General features: G+C 49.3%; 1 protein-coding gene across 4 annotated transcripts in view; it reads right to left on the reverse strand.

Moving 5' to 3' along the window:
* Nucleotides 1-356: 356 nt before the first annotated feature.
* Nucleotides 357-23,204, reverse strand: part of LOC106564174 (pre-B-cell leukemia transcription factor 1) — a 36,794-nt gene continuing 13,946 nt past the window's right edge. The window contains exons 3-9 of one of the 4 annotated variants that reach the window (XM_082958585.1): nucleotides 8,664-8,911; nucleotides 7,458-7,648; nucleotides 6,956-7,091; nucleotides 3,420-3,576; nucleotides 3,003-3,106; nucleotides 2,434-2,533; nucleotides 357-1,170 (exon numbers count right to left, since the gene is read on the reverse strand). In XM_082958585.1, the coding sequence (XP_082814711.1) occupies nucleotides 1,166-1,170; nucleotides 2,434-2,533; nucleotides 3,003-3,106; nucleotides 3,420-3,576; nucleotides 6,956-7,091; nucleotides 7,458-7,648; nucleotides 8,664-8,911 (941 nt within the window). In that variant the 3' untranslated portion in view covers nucleotides 357-1,165. The remainder of the gene's footprint in view (nucleotides 1,171-2,433; nucleotides 2,534-3,002; nucleotides 3,107-3,419; nucleotides 3,577-6,955; nucleotides 7,092-7,457; nucleotides 7,649-8,663; nucleotides 8,912-23,204) is intronic. The other 3 variants (XM_082958584.1, XR_014379600.1, XM_082958586.1) reach the window with 3 other exon arrangements.

A 23,204-nucleotide genomic window follows, 5' to 3' on the forward strand; every position in this document is an offset into this window, starting at 1 on the left:
TGAGCCGTTGTTGCTCCTAGACGTTTCCACTTCACAATAACATCACTTACAGTTGACCAGGGCAGCTCTAGCAGGGAAGAAATTTGTTGAACTGATTTGTTGGAAAGGTGGCATCCTATGACGGTGCCGCGTTGAAAGTCACTGAGCTCTTCAGTAAGGCCATTCTACTGCCAATGTTTGTCTATGAAGATTGCATGGCTGTCTGCTCGATTTTATACACCTGTCAGCAACAGGTGTGGTTGAAATAGCCAAATCCACTCATTTTATGGGTTGTCCACATACTTTTGTATATATAGTGTATGTAATGTATATTGATCGTCCAACCCTCCATAATAAAATGAGACAGCAGACAGAGCTTAATAATTGACATACAATGTATTTATTCATTTTTGGTTATTTTCTGCCATTTAGAACTTTCCGTTGTGTACATTATGTCTCTGTAGCAACTGTTTTTTTTTTAAAAAGTCTAAAAAGTAAAAGGAAAAATACAATCGTTGCTAAACACCTAAAAGGGACTACATGCATGGAAGACGAGAAACATTAGATTTTTTTTCTTTATTTTTCTTGTTATGCATTTTTTTATTATTATTCTTCTTCTTCTTTTTGAGTAACATGATGCGTCCACGTCAGGCTCCAACACACGCGGCTGGTGCGTCTTTGTGAAACAGTATTAGAAAAAAAAAAAACTACATGTGACTAAATTATCTTTTTTTAAACGAGAGAAAAATAAGTGGTTATAAAAATAAAGAAAAAGAGGGAAGGAGAGGAGGGAGAAAGAGGGGGGGGGGGGAGAGAGGAGGCGGGAGAGGGGGGGAGAGAGAGGGAGGGAGGGAAGAGCTAGGGGGTTATGGTGCAACGGGAGTGGAGGGGGAGACTGATGCTCAAGTACAGGTAAAACAGGGGGAAGTTGTCTCAGCTTGAGGTATGACTGATATGTGGGGGGGGGCATATTTGGGACTTGGGTTAGTTTGAGATACAGGTGAGGGATTGGGTGGGTAGAGGGGTGGCTGTGTGAGGGTGGAGGAAGTGGAATTTGAAGGGTAGAGGGGTGGGGGGCATTTGGGGTGAGTGTGTGTCTCAGTTTGAGGTGTCGGAGTGCACGCTGCCCGGTGCCCCGTGAGGGGGGGTGAGGGAGGGGGGGTCGGTGCTGTCCTGCCATCCACTATCAACCTAGAGAGAGAGAGAGGAGGGAGAGAGAGAAAGAGAGGGAGATGAAAACAGGGAGGGAAATACATTTTATAGTGGTGGTGGGAAACAGAGTGTTACCATAGACACTGACATGGAGACGGGGGGGAGGAAACAGAGTGTTACCATAGATACTGACATGGAGACGGGGGGGAGGAAACAGAGTGTTACCATAGATACTGACATGGAGACAGTGGGGAGGAAACAGAGTGTTACCATAGATACTGACATGGAGACAGTGGGGAGGAAACAGAGTGTTACCATAGATACTGACATGGAGACAGTGGGGAGGAAACAGAGTGTTACCATAGATACTGACATGGAGACGGGGGGAGGAAACAGAGTGTTACCATAGATACTGACATGGAGACGGGGGGGAGGAAACAGAGTGTTACCATAGATACTGACATGGAGACAGTGGGGAGGAAACAGAGTGTTACCATAGATACTGACATGGAGACAGTGGGGAGGAAACAGAGTGTTACCATAGATACTGACATGGAGACAGTGGGGAGGAAACAGAGTGTTACCATAGATACTGACATGGAGACGGGGGGAGGAAACAGAGTGTTACCATAGATACTGACATGGAGACAGTGGGGAGGAAACAGAGTGTTACCATAGATACTGACATGGAGACAGTGGGGAGGAAACAGAGTGTTACCATAGATACTGACATGGAGACAGTGGGGAGGAAACAGAGTGTTACCATAGATACTGACATGGAGACAGGGGGGAGGAAACAGAGTGTTACCATAGATACTGACATGGAGACAGTGGGGAGGAAACAGAGTGTTACCATAGATACTGACATGGAGACAGTGGGGAGGAAACAGAGTGTTACCATAGATACTGACATGGAGACAGGGGGGAGGAAACAGAGTGTTACCATAGATACTGACATGGAGACAGTGGGGAGGAAACAGAGTGTTACCATAGATACTGACATGGAGACAGGGGGGAGGAAACAGAGTGTTACCATAGATACTGACATGGAGACAGTGGGGAGGAAACAGAGTGTTACCATAGATACTGACATGGAGACGGGGGGAGGAAACAGAGTGTTACCATAGATACTGACATGGAGACAGTGGGGAGGAAACAGAGTGTTACCATAGATACTGACATGGAGACAGGGGGGAGGAAACAGAGTGTTACCATAGATACTGACATGGAGACGGGGGGGAGGAAACAGAGTGTTACCATAGATACTGACATGGAGACAGTGGGGAGGAAACAGAGTGTTACCATAGATACTGACATGGAGACAGTGGGGAGGAAACAGAGTTCCTCCAGGCAGCTCCTCATAACATCCCGTCAGGAGTGTAGCATGGTGCTGGGTATCCACCTGGAGGAACAGACCAGCAGGGGGCGCTTTACACAATGGTACAGACTAATACTATATCTATACACACACTAATACTACATTTATACACACATTTATACACACACTAATACATTTATACACACACTAATACATTTATACACACACTAATACATTTATACACACACACACACACACACACACACACACACACACACACACACACACACACACACACACACACAGAGAGAGAGGGTTCCAAGAGAGGAACACAAAGTTCCAACAGGGGGCTAAAAGGTACACCTGAACAGGGGTAAGAGGGGCTCTATAGGGGCTGAGGGGCTGGTAGCTGATACTAAGGGGCATCAATGATACCACCGGGAACACAGGTGGCAGTTTGGGGGGACTGAGGGGGGGCAGGAGAGAGGAACAAGCACCTATAACAGGGGAACCATTTTGAGGAGGGGGATGGGGGGTCTTACTGCAGGCCTACCTGAGGCTGCAGAGGAGGGCTGAGAAATAACCCCTCCCCATTGGTCGGGTGTAAACCGGGGTGGGCGTGGCCTGTGTTGGGCCGACTGTACGACCCTGGCGAGCCTGCGGAATGTCATAACCAGCCAATCAGGAGAGAGGCTTTTGTGGCAGGGAGCGGGTGATTGGTGGGGCGGGTAATAAGAGGCGGGTTTAAACTTTGTTAGAAGGGAGACTATGGAAGAAGTAATTGTGTGAAAAAGATGTGGCTGGTCTTGGTGGTGCCGGTGTGTGTGTTTTTATGTGAGCATGAAATGCACCCCCACGTGGTCTACGACTGTGTGTGTGTGATGTCCAAACGTGTGTGATGTCCGAGCGTGTGTGTGCATGATACTGGCGCGTACGTGTGTGTGTGTGTTTGATGTCCGAGTGTGTGTACCTGAGTTAGGCGTGGCAGGGGAGTTGGCCTGGCTGGCCTGTGAGGAGACGCTGGCTGCATCTACAGCTGTTTTCACAGCGTACAGGTTAGCTTCCTCCTGGAACTTCCCTATGTTCTTCTTGTACCTGATCCTCTTGTTACCAAACCAGTTAGACACCTGAGAAAGAAAGAAGAAGGGGGGGGGGGGGGGAGAGCGAGACAGGGAAGTAGGGGGGCAGGGGAGGGAGAGAGAGAGGGAAGTAGGGGGGCAGGGGAGGGAGAGAGAGAGGGAAGTAGGGGGGGCAGGGGGAGAGAGAGAGGGAAGAAGGCGGGGCAGGGGGAGAGAGAGGGAAGAAGGGGGGGCAGGGGGAGAGAGAGGGAAGAAGGGGGGGCAGGGGGAGAGAGGGAAGAAGGGGGCAGGGGGAGAGAGAGGGAAGAAGGGGGCAGGGGGAGAGAGAGGGAAGAAGGGGGGGCAGGGGGAGAGAGAGGGAAGTAGGGGGGGCAGGGGGAGAGAGAGGGAAGAAGGGGGGGCAGGGGGAGAGAGAGGGAAGTAGGGGGGGCAGGGGGAGAGAGAGGGAAGAAGGGGGGGCAGGGGGAGAGAGAGGGAAGTAGGGGGGGCAGGGGGAGAGAGAGGGAAGAAGGGGGGGCAGGGGGAGAGAGGGAAGAAGGGGGCAGGGGGAGAGAGAGGGAAGAAGGGGGCAGGGGAGAGAGAGGGAAGAAGGGGGGGCAGGGGGAGAGAGAGGGAAGTAGGGGGGGCAGGGGGAGAGAGAGGGAAGAAGGGGGGGCAGGGGGAGAGAGAGGGAGAGAGAGGGAAGAAGGGGGCAGGGGGAGAGAGAGGGAAGAAGGGGGGGCAGGGGGAGAGAGAGGGAAGTAGGGGGGGCAGGGGGAGAGAGAGGGAAGTAGGGGGGGCAGGGGGAGAGAGAGAGGGAAGAAGGCGGGGCAGGGGGAGAGAGAGGGAAGAAGGGGGGGCAGGGGGAGAGAGAGAGGGAAGAAGGGGGCAGGGGGAGAGAGAGAGGGAAGAAGGGGGCAGGGGGAGAGAGAGGGAAGAAGGGGGCAGGGGGAGAGAGAGAGGGAAGAAGGCGGGGCAGGGGGAGAGAGAGAGGGAAGAAGGGGGGGCAGGGGGAGAGAGAGGGAAGAAGGGGGCAGGGGGAGAGAGAGGGAAGAAGGGGGCAGGGGGAGAGAGAGAGGGAAGAAGGGGGCAGGGGGAGAGAGAGGGAAGAAGGGGGCAGGGGGAGAGAGAGGGAAGAAGGGGGCAGGGGGAGAGAGAGAGGGAAGAAGGGGGCAGGGGGAGAGAGAGAGGGAAGAAGGCGGGGCAGGGGGAGAGAGAGGGAAGAAGGGGGGGCAGGGGGAGAGAGAGGGAAGAAGGGGGCAGGGGGAGAGAGAGAGGGAAGAAGGGGGCAGGGAGAGAGAGAGGGAAGAAGGGGGCAGGGGGAGAGAGAGGGAAGAAGGGGGGGCAGGGGGAGAGAGAGGGAAGAAGGGGGCAGGGGGAGAGAGAGGGAAGAAGGGGGCAGGGGGAGAGAGAGAGGGAAGAAGGGGGCAGGGGGAGAGAGAGAGGGGGGGTGAAGGAGAGGGAGGGACAGGGAGAACTCAGTATGAGGAAAAGTGAAAATGATCTACTAATCTGAATCAGTGATAACTAAGACCTAGTCAAGTCTGAATCAGTGATAACTAAGACCTAGTCAAGTCTGAATCAGTGATAACTAAGACCTAGTCAAGTCTGAATCAGTGATAACTAAGACCTAGTCAAGTCTGAATCAGTGATAACTAAGACCTAGTCAAGTCTGAATCAGTGATAACTAATACCTAGTCAAGTCTGAATCAGTGATAACTAATACCTAGTCAAGTCTGAATCAGTGATAACTAAGACCTAGTCAAGTCTGAATCAGTGATAACTAATACCTAGTCAAGTCTGAATCAGTGATAACTAATACCTAGTCAAGTCTGAATCAGTGATAACTAATACCTAGTCAAGTCTGAATCAGTGATAACTAATACCTAGTCAAGTCTGAATCAGTGATAACTAATACCTAGTCAAGTCTGAATCAGTGATAACTAAGACCTAGTCAAGTCTGAATCAGTGATAACTAAGACCTAGTCAAGTCTGAATCAGAAACATTCAGATAACAACCTATTCCTGATACTGTACGCCTAACGTGGCTATGGTCAAAAGTAGTGCACTTTGGTGGTATCACATCTACCCTGTAATTTAATTGACTTATTTGACATGGACAATTAGCCATTTATATTGTCAAAGTAAACATGAGCAATAATACCAACAGTAGTGACAATATGAACAGCAGTATTAATACCTCCTATAAGCCCCTGCCCTGACCTCAGACAGTGACCCATCACCCCTGTGTGACCCCAGTTTGACCCTATGTAGTGGACATGAGCCGGGCTCACATTCTCGTGATGAGGTAGCAATGCCTGCGAATTCAAAATCATTGTCACCAAGGGGGAATTTCCTCTTGGGCTAACGGTCAAGTCGTTGATTTCTCCTACCTCCGATAACCCTCTACCATAATATTAACAGTAGTATTAATACCTCCTATAACCCTCTACCATAATATTAACAGTAGTATTAATACCTCCTATAACCCTCTACCATAATATTAACAGTAGTATTAATACCTCCTATAACCCTCTACCATAATATTAACAGTAGTATTAATACCTCCTATAACCCTCTACCATAATATTAACAGTAGTATTAATACCTCCTATAACCCTCTACCATAATATTAACAGTAGTATTAATACCTCCTATAACCCTCTACCATAATATTAACAGTAGTATTAATACCTCCTATAACCCTCTACCATAATATTAACAGTAGTATTAATACCTCCTATAACCCTCTACCATAATATTAACAGTAGTATTAATACCTCCTATAACCCTCTACCATAATATTAACAGTAGTATTAATACCTCCTATAACCCTCTACCATAATATTAACAGTAGTATTAATACCTCCTATAACCCTCTACCATAATATTAACAGTAGTATTAATAGCTCCTATAACCCTCTACCATAATATTAACAGTAGTATTAATACCTCCTATAACCCTCTACCATAATATTAACAGTAGTATTAATACCTCCTATAACCCTCTACCATAATATTAACAGTAGTATTAATACCTCCTATAACCCTCTACCATAATATTAACAGTAGTATTAATACCTCCTATAACCCTCTACCATAATATTAACAGTAGTATTAATACCTCCTATAACCCTCTACCATAATATTAACAGTAGTATTAATACCTCCGATAACCCTCTACCATAATATTAACAGTAGTATTAATACCGCCTATAACCCTCTACCATAATATTAACAGTAGTATTAATACCGCCTATAACCCTCTACCATAATATTAACAGTAGTATTAATACCTCCTATAACCCTCTACCATAATATTAACAGTAGTATTAATACCTCCTATAAGCAATGGTCAAGACGTTGGTTTCTCCCATTGGAGACCAGGGTTCAGATCCCGCCTGTGACACTTATGTGACCCTAGTTTGACCCCTATATGACCTCTGACCTGAGAGACGGTGATGGCACACTTCTTGGCCAGTTCCTCCTTGGCCTCCTCACTGGGGTAGGGGTTAGACAGGTGGGAGTAGAAGTACTCATTCAGCACCTCAGTAGCCTGCTTGTTGAAGTTACGTCTCTTCCGTCTGACCAGAGAGAGAGAGGGGGGTCAGAGAGACACAGAGAGAGAGAGAGAGAGAGAGAGAGAGAGAGAGAGAGAGAGAGAGAGAGAGAGAGAGAGAGAGAGAGATGGGGGGTGAGAGAGAGAGGTGAGAGAGAGAGGGGTCAGAGAGTCACAGAAAGGCGAGGTGAGAGAGAGGTGAGAGAGAGAGAGAGAGGGGTCAGAGAGACACAGCGAGAGAGAGGTGAGAGAGAGAGGTGAGAGAGAGAGAGAGAGAGAGAGAGAGTGAGTGAGAGAGAGAGAGGGGTCAAAGAGACACAGAGAGAGGGAGATGAGAGAGGTGAGAGAGAGAGAGAGACACACACACACATCCACACTCTGTCTCTCTCACCTGGCGTCGAGGAATCTGGAGCGTAGGATCATGACGGCTTCACAGGTGCTCTGTTTGAGCTGCATCTGAATGGAGCTGAACTTGCGGTGGATGATCCCCACCATGCGCTCTATCTCCTTGGGAGAGATGGGCCGCGTACGACTCTGCTCCCTCAGCAGGTTCATCACATGGTTGGTGAACTCACTGCACGCCTGGGGAGGGGAGGGAGGAGAGGAGGGAGGAGAGGAGGTAGGAGCGGAGGAGGGACAAGATGGTTTTCTTTTTCTGAAGGGGAGGTACTGGTCGTGTCTGAATACCCATACTGAGTTCTAAACAGTAGTCTGTGAAATCTCTAAAATGTAGTACGCTTTAAATGCAAGGATGTCACCAGGCTTTTCATCTAGTAGAATTCACTGCACACTACTCAGGAAGAGAATCACCTTTTCATCTAGTAGAATTCACTGCCCACTACTCAGGAAGAGAATCACATTTTCATCTAGTAGAATTCACTGCACACTACTCAGGAAGAGAATCATCTTTTCATCTAGTAGAATTCACTGCACACTACTCAGGAAGAGAATCACCTTTTCATCTAGTAGAATTCACTGCACACTACTCAGGAAGAGAGTCACCTTTTCATCTAGTAGAATTCACTGCACACTACTCAGGAAGAGAATCACCTTTTCATCTAGTAGAATTCACTGCACACTACTCAGGAAGAGAATCATCTTTTCATCTAGTAGAATTCACTGCCCACTACTCAGGAAGAGAATCACCTTTTCATCTAGTAGAATTCACTGCACACTACTCAGGAAGAGAATCACATTTTCATCTAGTAGAATTCACTGCCCACTACTCAGGAAGAGAATCACCTTTTCATCTAGTAGAATTCACTGCACACTACTCAGGAAGAGAATCACCTTTTCATCTAGTAGAATTCACTGCACACTACTCAGGAAGAGAATCATTTTTTCATCTGTTTGACAACGGCTGATTATCAGATTAGGGGAGGAGCAACGAATGGCGAGGAACAAGTGCGGTTGGATGATGCCTTCTCAGTATGGAGTAGTATGTTGATATTTCCTGCTTCCTGCATTCGTTGTTACTAAACATTACCTTCTAAATGGTATGTCGTTTTACTAAGTAGTAGGCAAGACAGATTTCAGACATGCCCCCTCCATCCCCCCTTCTCTCAGCTGTTTTTGGATAGTGTGTGTTCCCTCCTACCTGTTCATATTTCTCCAGTTCAGAGTGGTATATTCCTCTGATCTGAGTCAGCTTGGCCCTGTAGTCTGAGTGTTCTATACTGCCGTCGTTAGGGGACCCGCCCGCGGCCGCCGCCGCTACAGCCGCCGCCGCCGCCGAGGCCCCACCCTTCTCCGGGCCGGACACGCCCTCTGCCAGCAACATGTTGTCCAATCGCATGATCTGGGGATCTGGTGGATCCTCATCCTGGATACCACGGATACTGAGGACTGGAGAGGAGAGAGAGAGCGAGACAAGCACAAGGGTTAGAAAGATGAATAGAGATAGAGAGAGAGCGAGGGCGAGGGAGAAAAAGATGATTAGAGAGATGAACGTGGGGGAGAGAGATGGTTAGAGAGATGGTGAGAGAGAGAGAGGGGTTAGAGAGATGAACAGAGAGGTAATGGAGAGAGTAGAAATGGACAAAGAGAGAGAGTACATTTCATCAGTGAAAACAATGTACTGAGCAAATGTTGAAATTGGCTTTTTACCAAATTACTGTACGACAGACCACGTATTCACCCTGCACACCCTAATTGACAAACAAAACAAAGGCAAAGTCTTCTCATGCTTTGTTGATTTCCAAAAGGCTTTTGACTCAATTTGGCATGAGGGTCTGCTATACAAATTGATGGAAAGTTGTGTTGGGGGAAAAACATTCAACATAAAATCAATGTACATCAACAACAAGTGTGCATCTTGAGGATGCAGCTTGAGCCACACCCTCTTCAACATATATATCAATGAATTGGCGAGGGCACTAGAAAGGTCTGCAGCACCCGGCCTTGGAATCTGATGTCAAATGTCTACAGTTTGCTGATCTGGTGCTTCTGTCCCCAAACAAGGAGGGCCTACAGCAGCACCTAGATCTTCTGCACAGACAGTAAATCTCAGTAAGACAAAAATAATGGTGTTCCAAAAAAGGTCCAGTTGCCAGGACCCCATATACAAATTCCATCTAGACACCGTTGCTCTAGAGCACACAGAAAACTATACATACCTCGGCCTAAACTTCAGTGCCACAGGTAACTTCCACAAAGCTGTGAACGATCTGAGAGACAAGGCAAGAAGGGCCTTCTACGCCATCAAAAGGAAAACATTTTTTTTTTTTTTACTTGAATCAGTTATAGAACCCATTGCCCTTTATGGTTGAGAGGTCTGGGGTCCGTTCACCAACATAGAATTCACAAAATTGATACTCGACAGACAGACGGACAGACAGACAGACAGACAGACAGACAGACAGACAGACAGCTGTAGTCCCAGCAGTGACCAGCAGAGTGCACCCTTCCCCTGTTTCTAGCCCACTAGTGAGCAGACATTCGGGTCACTATAGAAGCCAGTGTTGTTTCCTCCTCCATGCTCTTACATTCAGGCCTCACAACCAGTTACCAGGCTGGATTCTAATTAAGACAACTGCTTGTGGGTTGTCAGGTTCAAAACGGTTTTCAACTCAATTCAGAGACTTAACCAGATCGTGTCTCATGGGTGTTATACCAAACCAGGCCTTCCCAACACAGACAGTAACGTCAGAGTTGGGCAGTCAGTGTTTCTCAACTCCCGTCCTGAAGGAGCCCCAACGTTCTTTTGTTGTCGCACCGGACAAACACACCTCATTTAACTAGTCATGGGCTTGATGATTAGTTGTTACCAGAATCAGGTGTGCTTGTGTGTGTCTACAACAAAACATTTGGGAAATACAACAGTGGCAGGTCCAGACACGAGATGACAGAGGAGAAACTAAAATCATTTTTACATTTCAGTTATTTAGCAGACGCCTTGCTCAAGGACACGTCAACAGATTCTTCACAGTCGGCTCGAGGATTCGAACCAGCAACCTTTCGGTTACTGGCCCAATAATGCTCTTAACGACTAGTCTACCTGCCGCAAAGTACAGTAGCCTGTATTACAAAATAGATAAAAACATTTTCTTCAGCTTATTCCAGGACATTTTCTTTAGGTTAGCAGTCTAATGCAGTGGTTTTCAAACCTCTCCTTGGACACCCCCAGACGTTTCACAACTTTGTTGTATTCATCAACCAGCTCACCTGATTCGCCTATTCAAAGGCTTGATGATTGGTTGACTAGTTGAATCAGGTGTACTAGCTGTGGAATAGCTACAATACATGGAATGAGTGGCGGCACCCGAGGAGAGGTTTCAGAACCACTCATCTGATAGGTGTAGTAATGCTGTAGTGGTCTCTTGGTGCATCCCAAATGGTACTCTATTCCCCCTAGGCCCATAGGGTTCTGGTCTGAAGGGTACTGTATTCCCCCTAGGCCCATAGAGTTCTGGTCTGAATGGTACTCTATTCCCCCTAGGCCCATAGGGTTCTGGTCTGAATGGTACTCTATTCCCCCTAGGCCCATAGGGTTCTGGTCTGAATGGTACTCTATTCCCCCTAGGCCCATAGGGTTCTGGTCTGAATGGTACTCTATTCCCCCTAGGCCCATAGAGTTCTGGTCTGAAGGGTACTCTATTCCCCCTAGGCCCATAGGGTTCTGGTCTGAATGGTACTCTATTCCCCCTAGGCCCATAGGGTTCTGGTCTGAATGGTACTCTATTCCCCCTAGGTAGATTAAATGTGTCTTACTGATTGGTTCTCAGAAAGGCTTCTGTCAGTCTGGACCCGTCAGACATATTTAGACAACTAACCAGTAATACACCAGTCTTACAGGGTACTGGTTAGGGTCCAGACTGACAGAAGCGGTTCTGAGAATCAGTCTTACAGGGTACTGGTTAGGGTCCACACTGACAGAAGCGGTTCTGAGAATCAGTCTTACAGGGTACTGGTTCACAGAGAATTCACCCAACAAAGGACGACATAAGAAACTTAACCATATCCTTCTTTAGGGGGGGGGGGGGGGGGGGGGTGTGTGTGTGTGTGTGTGTGTGTGTGTGTGTGTGTGTGTGTGTGTATAAGCCTCTGGTTGTAAGAAGATCAGGTTTAAGTAGCGTCTGTTAGTATTTACTGAAGATTGACACGCACACATTCTGAGAGACAGAGCGAGAGAGAGACAGACAGAGCGAGAGCGAGACAGACAGAGCGAGCGAGCCAGACAGAGCGAGACAGACAGACAGAGCGAGACAGACAGACAGACAGAGCGAGTGAGACAGACAGACAGAGCGAGCGAGACAGAGCGAGCGAGCGAGACAGAGCGAGCGAGCGAGACAGACAGAGCGAGCGAGACAGACAGAGCGAGCGAGACAGACAGAGCGAGAGCGAGACAGACAGAGCGAGAGCGAGACAGACAGAGCGAGAGCGAGACAGACAGAGCGAGAGCGAGAGACAGAGCGAGACAGACAGAGCGAGACAGACAGAGCGAGAGCGAGACAGACAGAGCGAGACAGACAGACAGACAGAGCGAGACAGACAGACAGAGCGAGTGAGCGAGCGAGACAGACAGACAGAGCGAGCGAGACAGACAGAGCGAGCGAGACAGACAGAGCGAGCGAGACAGACAGAGCGAGCGAGACAGAGCGAGAGAGACAGACAGAGAGAGCGAGCGAGACAGACAGAGAGAGCGAGCGAGACAGACAGAGAGAGCGAGCGAGACAGACAGAGAGAGCGAGCGAGCGAGACAGAGCGAGACAGACAGAGCGAGAGCGAGACAGACAGAGCGAGACAGACAGACAGAGCGAGCGAGACAGACAGAGCGAGCGAGACAGACAGAGCGAGCGAGACAGACAGAGCGAGCGAGACAGACAGAGCGAGCGAGACAGACAGAGCGAGCGAGCGAGACAGAGCGAGCGAGACAGACAGAGCGAGCGAGCGAGACAGACAGAGCGAGCGAGCGAGACAGACAGAGCGAGCGAGACAGACAGAGCGAGCGAGCGAGACAGACAGAGCGAGCGAGACAGACAGAGCGAGCGAGACAGAGCGAGCGAGCGAGCCAGACAGAGCGAGCGAGACAGACAGAGCGAGCGAGCGAGCGAGACAGAGCGAGCGAGACAGACAGAGCGAGCGAGACAGAGCGAGCGAGACAGAGCGAGCGAGCGAGACAGAGCGAGCGAGACAGAGCGAGCGAGCGAGACAGAGCGAGCGAGACAGAGCGAGCGAGCGAGACAGAGCGAGCGAGCGAGACAGAGCGAGCGAGCGAGACAGAGCGAGCGAGACAGAGCGAGACAGAGCGAGCGAGACAGAGCGAGCGAGTGAGCGAGACAGAGCGAGAGAGACAGAGCGAGCGAGCCAGACAGAGCGAGCGAGCCAGACAGAGAGAGCGAGCGAGACAGAGAGAGCGAGAGCGAGACAGAGCGAGACAGACAGAGAGAGCGAGCGAGACAGACAGAGCGAGACAGACAGACAGAGCGAGCGAGACAGACAGACAGAGCGAGCGAGACAGACAGAGCGAGCGAGCCAGACAGAGAGAGCGAGCGAGCCAGACAGAGAGAGCGAGCGAGCCAGACAGAGAGAGCGAGAGCGAGACAGAGCGAGACAGACAGAGCGAGAGCGAGACAGACAGAGCGAGACAGACAGAGCGAGCGAGCGAGACAGACAGAGCGAGACAGACAGACAGAGCGAGCGAGACAGACAGAGCGAGCGAGACAGACAGAGCGAGCGAGACAGACAGAGCGAGCGAGACAGACAGAGCGAGCGAGACAGACAGAGCGAGCGAGACAGACAGAGCGAGCGAGCGAGACAGACAGAGCGAGCGAGACAGAGCGAGCGAGCGAGACAGAGCGAGCGAGCGAGACAGAGCGAGCGAGCGAGACAGACAGAGCGAGCGAGACAGACAGAGCGAGCGAGACAGACAGAGCGAGCGAGCGAGACAGACAGACAGAGCGAGACAGACAGACAGAGCGAGACAGACAGACAGAGCGAGACAGACAGACAGAGCGAGACAGACAGACAGAGAGAGCGAGACAGACAGAGAGAGCGAGACAGACAGAGAGAGCGAGACAGACAGAGAGAGCGAGACAGACAGAGAGAGCGAGACAGACAGAGAGAGCGAGCGAAACAGACAGACAGACAGACAGACAGAGCGAGACAGACAGAGAGAGCGAGCGAAACGGACAGACAGAGAGAGCGAGACAGGCAGAGAGAGCGAGCGAGAGACAGAGAGAGCGAGCGAGACAGACAGAGAGAGCGAGCGAGACAGACAGAGAGAGCGAGCGAGACAGACAGAGAGAGCGAGCGAGACAGACAGAGAGAGCGAGACAGGCAGAGAGAGCGAGACAGGCAGAGAGAGCGAGACAGGCAGAGAGAGCGAGACAGGCAGAGAGAGCGAGCGAGCGAGACAGGCAGAGAGAGCGAGACAGGCAGAGAGAGCGAGACAGGAGAGAGAGCGAGACAGGCAGAGAGGGACAGAGAGAGCGAGACAGGCAGAGAGGGACAGAGAGAGCGAGACAGGCAGAGAGGGACAGAGAGAGCGAGACAGGCAGAGAGAGCGAGCGAGCAGACAGAGAGAGCGAGCGAGACAGACAGAGAGAGCGAGCGAGACAGACAGAGAGAGCGAGACGAGACAGGCAGAGAGAGACAGAGAGAGAGACAGACAGAGAGAGAGACAGACAGAGAGAGAGAGCGAGACAGGCAGAGAGAGACAGACAGAGAGAGACGCAGCGAGACAGCGCGAGAGAGAGACAGACAGACAGAGAGACAGACAGAGAGAGAGACAGACAGACAGCGAGAGAGAGACAGAGAGAGAGAGAGAGACGGAGAGTGAAAGAAAGAGCGAGAGAGAGAGACAGAGGGTAGCAGTGGTTTGTGTGGTTGTTGCTATGGTAGCGTTGCCAGCTTCCCCTGGCATCCCCTTACTGCCAAAACAACAGATAAGACACACACACACTCTCTCTCTCACACACACACACAGAGGCGTTAATTAGGGCGTCTCTTAAGGAGCCACTAAAGACCCTGTGAAAAATGAACGCTCATTTGAGAGGTCATTAATTTGCACAGTTATGCAAATTAGGTGGCAATTACAGCGTCGTTCCCTGGATCAGCTCACATTTATAATCACACAATGAGGGATATGACAGCATCCACATCTGGCAACCGGCCAGTCTACAATATACACACAGAGACACACAGTCTACAATATACACACAGAGACACACAGTCTACAATATACACACAGCGACACACAGTCTACAATATACACACAGAGACACACAGTCTACAATATACACGCAGACTACAATATACACACAGAGACACACAGTCTACAATATACAGTCGTGGCCAAAAGTTTTGAGAATGACACAAATATTCATTTTCACAAAGTCTGCTGCCTCAGTTTGTATGATGGCAATTTGCATATACTCCAGAATGTTATGAAGAGTGATCAGATGAATTGCAATTAATTGCAAAGTCCCTCTTTGCCATGTAAATGAATTGAATCCCCCAAAAACATTTCCACTGCATTTCAGCCCTGCCACAAAAGGACCAGCTGACATCATGTCAGTGATTCTCTCGTTAACACAGGTGTGAGTGTTGACGAGGACAAGGCTGGAGATCACTCTGTCATGCTGATTGAGTTTGAATAACAGACTGGAAGCTTTAAAAGGAGGGTGGTGCTTGGAATCATTGTTCTTCCTCTGTCAAACATGGTTACCTGCAAGGAAACACATGCCGTCATCATTGCTTTGCACAAAAAGGGCTTCACAGGCAAGGATATTGCTGCCAGTAGGATTGCACCTAAATCAACCATTTATCGGATCATCAAGAACTTCAAGGAGAGTGGTTCAATTGTTGTGAAGAAGGCTTCAGGGCGCCCAAGAAAGTCCAGCAAGCGCCAGGACCGTCTCCTAAAGTTGATTCAGCTGCAGGATCGGGGCACCACCAGTATAGAGCTTGCTCAGGAATGGCAGTAGGCAGGTGTGAGTGCATCTGCACGCACAGTGAGGCGAAGACTTTGAGGATGGCCTGTTGTCAAGAAGGGCAGCAAAGAAGCCACTTCTCTCCAGGAAAAACATCAGGGACAGACTGATATTCTGCAAAAGGTACAGGGATTGGACTGCTGAGGACTGGGGTAAAGTCATTGTCTCTGATGAATCCCCTTTCTGATTGTTTGGGGCATCTGGAAAAAAGCTTGTCCGGAGAAGACAAGGTGAGCGCTACCAGTCCTGTGTCATGCCAACAGTAAAGCATCCTGAGACCATTCATGTGTGGGGTTGCTTCTCAGCCAAGGGAGTGGGCTCACTCACAATTTTGCCTAAGAACACAGCCATGAATAAAGAATCGTACCAACACATCCTCCGAGAGCAACTTCTCCCAACCATCCAGGAACTGTTTGGTGACGAACAGTGCCTTTTCCAGCATGATGGAGCACCTTGCCATAAGGCAAAAGTGATAACTAAGTGGCTCGGGGAACAAAACATTGATATTTTGGGTCCATGGCCAGGAAACTCCCCAGACATTAATCCCATTGAGAACTTGTGGTCAATCCTCAAGAGGCGGGTGGACAAACAAAAACCCACAAATTCTGACAAACTCCAAGCATTGATTATGCAAGAATGGGCTGCCATCAGTCAGGATGTGGCCCAGAAGTTAATTGACAGCATGCCAGGGTGGATTGCAGAGGTCTTGAAAAAGAAGGGTCAACATTGCAAATATTGACTCTTTGCATCAACTTCATGTAATTGTCAATAAAAGCCTTTGACACTAATTATACTTCAGTATTCCATAGTAACATCTGACAAAAGTATCTAAAGACACTGAAGCAGCAAACTTCGTGGAAATTAATATTCGTGTCATTCTCAACACTTTTGGCCACAACTGTACACACAGACGCACACAGTCTACATCAAATCAAATGTATTTATATAGCCCTTCTTACATCAGCTGATATCTCAAAGTGCTGTACAGAAACCCAGCCTAAAACCCCAAACAGCAAGCAATGCAGGTGTAGAAGCACGGTGGCTAGGAAAAACTCCCTAGAAAGGCCAGAACCTAGGAAGAAACCTAGAGAGGAACCAGGCTATGAGGGGTGGCCAGTCCTCTTCTGGCTGTGCCGGGTGGAGATTATAACAGAACATGGCCAAGATGTTCAAATGTTCATAAATGACCAGCATGGTCAAATAATAATAGTCACAGTGGTTGTAGAGGGTGCAACATGTCAGCACCTCAGGAGTCAATGTCAGTTGGCTTTTCATAGCCGATCATTCATAGTATCTCTACCGCTCCTGCTGTCTCTAGAGAGTAGAAAAAAGCAGGTCTGGGACAGGTAGCACGTCCGGTGAACAGGTCATGATTCCATAGCCGGAGGCAGAACAGTTGAAACTGGAGCAGCAGCACGGCCACAATATACACACAGACACACAGTCTACAATATACACACAGACACACACACACAGTCTACAATATACACACACACACAGTCTACAATATACACACAGATACACACAGTCTACAATATACACACACGCATACAGACAGAGACAGGAGTCAGTACAAGAGCTAACCTCTGCTGGTTGCAGACCCAACCTGGCAATTAACAGCAAACAGCCCAATATGATAAATGACAATACAGTTACTGTAATTGTATAGGCCTTAGTGCTGAGTTACAGTTACTGTAATTGTATAGGCCTTAGTGCTGAGTTACAGTTACTGTAATTGTATAGGCCTTAGTGCTGAGTTACAGTTACTGTAATTGTATAGGCCTTAGTGCTGAGTTACAGTTACTGTAATTGTATAGGCCTTAGTGCTGAGTTACAGTTACTGTAATTGTATAGGCCTTAGTGCTGAGTTACAGTTACTGTAATTGTATAGGCCTTAGTGCTGAGTTACAGTTACTGTAATTGTATAGGCCTTAGTGCTGAGTTACAGTTACTGTAATTGTATAGGCCTTAGTGCTGAGCTACAGCCTTACTGTACATTACTAGACCTTAGTGCTGAGCTACAGTTACTGTAATTGTACCTACGAGTCCTTAGTGCCTCGAGTTCAGTTACTGTAATTGTATAGGTCTTAGTGCCGAGTTAGTTACTGTAATTATAGGTCTTAGTGCGGAGTTAGTTACTGTAATTATAATGCCTTAGTGCGGAGTTACTTACTGTAATTGTATAGGTCTTAGTGCTTTCGTTTTTTAAAGCACTAATTGACTGTCGGCAAAAACTATTTTTTTATGTAAACTCAATGAGCAGTTTCTCTAGAGAAAGAATAAGATGAAGCCCAAACTGTGCGATGTAGTAGGGAGTTGTAGTTTCCGACAGGCCAATATTCTACATAGTTTAGCGCATAAAATGTGGTAATTAACTACAATGACCATAATCCATTGCGCATCTACTTGTCCGGTCCGTGTTTGTTTTACGCCTGCTACGTCAGGTTAGTGTGGGGCAGACACCGAGATAGAGAAGAGATGGGCGATCCAGAGGGATCGAGAGCAGTTTCTTCACGACGTATCTCTACCTGATCTAAGTGATTGATAGTTGGTATTCAGCAGTCACAAAAGTATACCTTATTTACTTTGAAGAACTACTAAAATTGATTCTAGTGATTTTGTCAGACAGCATAGGCAGCAGCTCTATAGAGATGAGATGATGACTTGGAATTAAATAAAGTCATTAAATAAATAAAATATACACAACAATTTCAATATTGTATTAAAGTAATGTGAGTAAATGATGGTTAATAAGTGATCAGCAGTAATGGACAGTCACTACCATCATGGGACTTTTGTTAACGGTTCTATTCTGTGTTGTTACAGAATTCAACCCACATAATTATCTTAGACATTAAATGCACAATGCATTATCAAAACAAAAAAACATGATTCTTTTTTAATCATTGAACCGAAACAACTTCAAAAAGCTCTAATCGCTCAGCACTAGTAGGCCTATATCTGAAATTGGCAACCAAACATGGTTGCTACTACATTTTTCCCCAAATGAAACTCTCCTGTAACTGGGAACACCCAGGAAATTCACCTGGATCAGAAACTGGAAGTCTGCTGATACTGGGAACACCCAGGAAATGTCAATGGTCACAGCCCTGCCCCACACACCTTTGACAGATTAACTAGATTACTATATAATCCAACAACTCAATCCAAAGAAACACCTGTACATTAACTCACACACGCACACACACACACACACACCACACACACACACACACACACACCACACACACACACACACACACGCACGCACGCACACACACACGTTGGTAGTGTGTAATAGCAAGTACAGGGCCTCCCGAGTGGCGCAGTGGTCTAAGGCACTGCATCTCAGTTGCTAGCTGTGCCCCTAGAGATCCTGGTTCGAGTCCAGGCTCTGTCGCAGCCGGTCACGACCGAGAGACCCATGGGGCGGCGCATCCGGGTTACGGGAGGGTTTGGCCAGCAGGGATGTTCTTGTCCCATCGCGCTCTAGCAACTCCTGTGGCGGGCCGGGCGCAGTGCACGCAGACACGGTCGCCAGGTGTACGGCGTTTCCTTCCGACACATTGGTGTGGCTGGCTTCCGGGTTAAGCGGCCATTGTATCAAGAAGCAATGCGGCTTTGGCAGGGTCGACCTTCGCCTCTCCCAAGTCGGTACTGGAGTTGCAGCGATGAGACAAGACTGTAACTACCAATTGGATACCACACTTAAAAAATTTAATAAAAAAATAATACATCAAAGTAATAGCAAGTACAGTAACGTCTGCACTGATTTCATGTTAGTGTGTGGATGTGCGTTTACAATGATTTGAAATGGCGGTGAGGGTGTGATATGGTTTATCAGCCTGTGTGTGTGTCACATGGCTCAACTTAACAGACAGGAGGATCCCCCCCGTTTCTTGGGAGAGCGGAAGTATTAACTGAGATTAGAGCTTACACAGAAATCCCCTCCTTCCATCCCTCCATTCATTCCATCTCCTCTCTTACGCCTGTCACTCGGATCATTCCATCATTCACTTGATCATAATCCCACTCCGCTAATAACTCAGGTAGAGAAAGAAAGAGACGAGAGGAAAGGTCAGAGAGAGGGAGGATAGACACTAACAGACGTGTTGCTGAGAGAGAGAGAGGGAGGATAGACACTAACAGACGTGTTGCTGAGAGAGAGAGAGGGAGGATAGACACTAACAGACGTGTTGCTGAGAGAGAGAGAGGGAGGATAGACACTAACAGACGTGTTGCTGAGAGAGAGAGAGGGAGGATAGACACTAACAGACGTGTTGCTGAGAGAGAGAGAGGGAGGATAGACACTAACAGACGTGTTGCTGAGAGAGAGAGAGGGAGGATAGACACTAACAGACGTGTTGCTGAGAGAGAGAGAGGGAGGATAGACACTAACAGACGTGTTGCTGAGAGAGAGAGAGGGAGGATAGACACTAACAGACGTGTTGCTGAGAGAGAGAGAGGGAGGATAGACACTAACAGACGTGTTGCTGAGAGAGAGAGAGGGAGGATAGACACTAACAGACGTGTTGCTGAGAGAGAGAGAGGGAGGATAGACACTAACAGACGTGTTGCTGAGAGAGAGAGAGGGAGGATAGACACTAACAGACGTGTTGCTGAGAGAGAGAGAGGGAGGATAGACACTAACAGACGTGTTGCTGAGAGAGAGGGAGGGAGGATAGACACTAACAGACGTGTTGCTGAGAGAGAGAGAGGGAGGATAGACACTAACAGACGTGTTGCTGAGAGAGAGAGAGGGAGGATAGACACTAACAGACGTGTTGCTGAGAGAGAGAGAGGGAGGATAGACACTAACAGACGTGTTGCTGAGAGAGAGAGAGGGAGGATAGACACTAACAGACGTGTTGCTGAGAGAGAGAGAGGGAGGATAGACACTAACAGACGTGTTGCTGAGAGAGAGAGAGGGAGGATAGACACTAACAGACGTGTTGCTGAGAGAGAGAGAGGGAGGATAGACACTAACAGACGTGTTGCTGAGAGAGAGAGAGGGAGGATAGACACTAACAGACGTGTTGCTGAGAGAGAGAGAGGGAGGATAGACACTAACAGACGTGTTGCTGAGAGAGAGAGAGGGAGGATAGACACTAACAGACGTGTTGCTGAGAGAGAGAGAGGGAGGATAGACACTAACAGACGTGTTGCTGAGAGAGAGAGAGGGAGGATAGACACTAACAGACGTGTTGCTGAGAGAGAGAGAGGGAGGATAGACACTAACAGACGTGTTGCTGAGAGAGAGAGAGGGAGGATAGACACTAACAGACGTGTTGCTGAGAGAGAGAGAGGGAGGATAGACACTAACAGACGTGTTGCTGAGACGAGAGGAAAGATCAGAGAGAGGGAGGATAGACACAAATGTGTTGCTGAGACGAGAGGAAAGATCAGAGAGAGAGAGAGAGAGGGAGGATAGACTAACAGACGTATTGCTGAGAAGAGAGGAAAGGTCAGAGAGAGAGAGAGAGAGAGGATAGACACTAACAGACGTGTTGCTGAGAAGAGAGGAAAGGTCAGAGAGAGAGAGAGGGAGGATAGACACTAACAGACGTGTTGCTGAGAAGAGAGGAAAGGTCAGAGAGAGAGAGAGGGAGGATAGACACTAACAGACGTGTTGCTGAGAAGAGAGGAAAGGTCAGAGAGAGAGAGAGGGAGGATAGACACTAACAGGCGTGTTGCTGAGAAGAGAGGAAAGGTCAGAGAGAGAGAGAGAGAGGGAGGATAGACACTAACAGACGTGTTGCTGAGAAGAGAGGAAAGGTCAGAGAGAGAGAGAGGATAGACACTAACAGGCGTGTTGCTGAGACAGCGAGGAAAGGTCAGAGAGAGAGAGAGGGAGGATAGACACTAACAGGCGTGTTGCTGAGAAGAGAGGAAAGGTCAGAGAGAGAGAGAGGATAGACACTAACAGGCGTGTTGCTGAGACAGCGAGGAAAGGTCAGAGAGAGAGAGAGGGAGGATAGACACTAACAGGCGTGTTGCTGAGACAGAGAGGAAGGATAGACACTAACAGGCGTGTTGCTGAGACGAGAGGAAAGATCAGAGAGAGAGAGAGGGAGGATAGACACTAACAGACGTGTTACTGAGACGAGAGGAAAGATCAGAGAGAGAGAGAGGGAGGATAGACACTAACAGACGTGTTACTGAGACGAGAGGAAAGATCAGAGACAGAGAGAGGGAAGATAGACACTAACAGACGTGTTGCTGAGACGAGAGGACAGGTCAGAGAGAGAGAGAAAGAGGGAGGATAGACTAACAGACGTGTTGCTGAGAAGAGAGGAAAGATCAGAGAGAGAGAGAGAGGGAAGATAGACACTAACAGGCGTGTTGCTGAGACGAGAGGAAAGATCAGAGAGAGAGAGAGAGAGGGAGGATAGACTAACAGACGTGTTGCTGAGAAGAGAGGAAAGATCAGAGAGAGAGAGAGAGGGAGGATAGACACTAACAGACGTGTTGCTGAGAAGAGAGGAAAGGTCAGAGAGAGAGAGAGGGAGGATAGACACTAACAGGCGTGTTGCTGAGACGAGAGGAAAGATCAGAGAGAGAGAGAGAGGGAGGATAGACACTAACAGACGTGTTGCTGAGAAGAGAGGAAAGGTCAGAGAGAGAGAGAGGGAGGATAGACACTAACAGGCGTGTTGCTGAGAAGAGAGGAAAGGTCAGAGAGAGAGAGAGGGAGGATAGACACTAACAGGCGTGTTGCTCAGACAGCGAGAGAGGCAGGATAGACACTAACAGCCAGCCCAGCGTGTCGTCTGCACCCAGCCCAGCGTGTCGTCTGCACCCAGCCCAGCGTGTCGTCTGCACCCAGCCCAGCGAGTCGTCTGCACCCAGCCCAGCGTGTCGTCTGCACCCAGCCCAGCGTGTCGTCTGCACCCAGCCCAGCGTGTCGTCTGCACCCAGCCCAGCGAGTCGTCTGCACCCAGCCCAGCGAGTCGTCTGCACCCAGCCCAGCGTGTCGTCTGCACCCAGCCCAGCGTGTCGTCTGCACCCAGCCCAGCGTGTCGTCTGCACCCAGCCCAGCGTGTCGTCTGCACCCAGCCCAGCGTGTCGTCTGCACCCAGCCCAGCGTGTCGTCTGCACCCAGCCCAGCGTGTCGTCTGCACCCAGCCCAGCGTGTCGTCTGCACCCAGCCCAGCGTGTCGTCTGCACCCAGCCCAGCGTGTCGTCTGCACCCAGCCCAGCGTGTCGTCTGCACCCAGCCCAGCGTGTCGTCTGCACCCAGCCCAGCGTGTCGTCTGCACCCAGCCCAGCGTGTCGTCTGCACCCAGCCCAGCGAGTCGTCTGCACCCAGCCCAGCGAGTCGTCTGCACCCAGCCCAGCGAGTCGTCTGCACCCAGCCCAGCGAGTCGTCTGCACCCAGCCCAGCGTGTCGTCTGCACCCAGCCCAGCGTGTCGTCTGCACCCAGCCCAGCGTGTCGTCTGCACCCAGCCCAGCGAGTCGTCTGCACCCAGCCCAGCGTGTCGTCTGCACCCAGCCCAGTGTGTAGTCTGCACCCAGCCCAGCGAGTCGTCTGCACCCAGCCCAGCGTGTAGTCTGCACCCAGCCCAGTGTGTAGTCTGCACCCAGCCCAGCACAAAAAGCAAGAAGGAAAAAGGAGAGAACTTGCAAACGGAAACAGACAGAGACAGAGAGGAGGATGATGAAAGAGAAACAGAGAGAGGGACAGAAAGAGAGGATGGGGAACCAG

Source organism: Salmo salar, chromosome 12, assembly GCF_965601325.2.
Source record: "Salmo salar chromosome 12, fSalSal1, whole genome shotgun sequence".
NCBI lineage: Eukaryota > Metazoa > Chordata > Actinopteri > Salmoniformes > Salmonidae > Salmo > Salmo salar.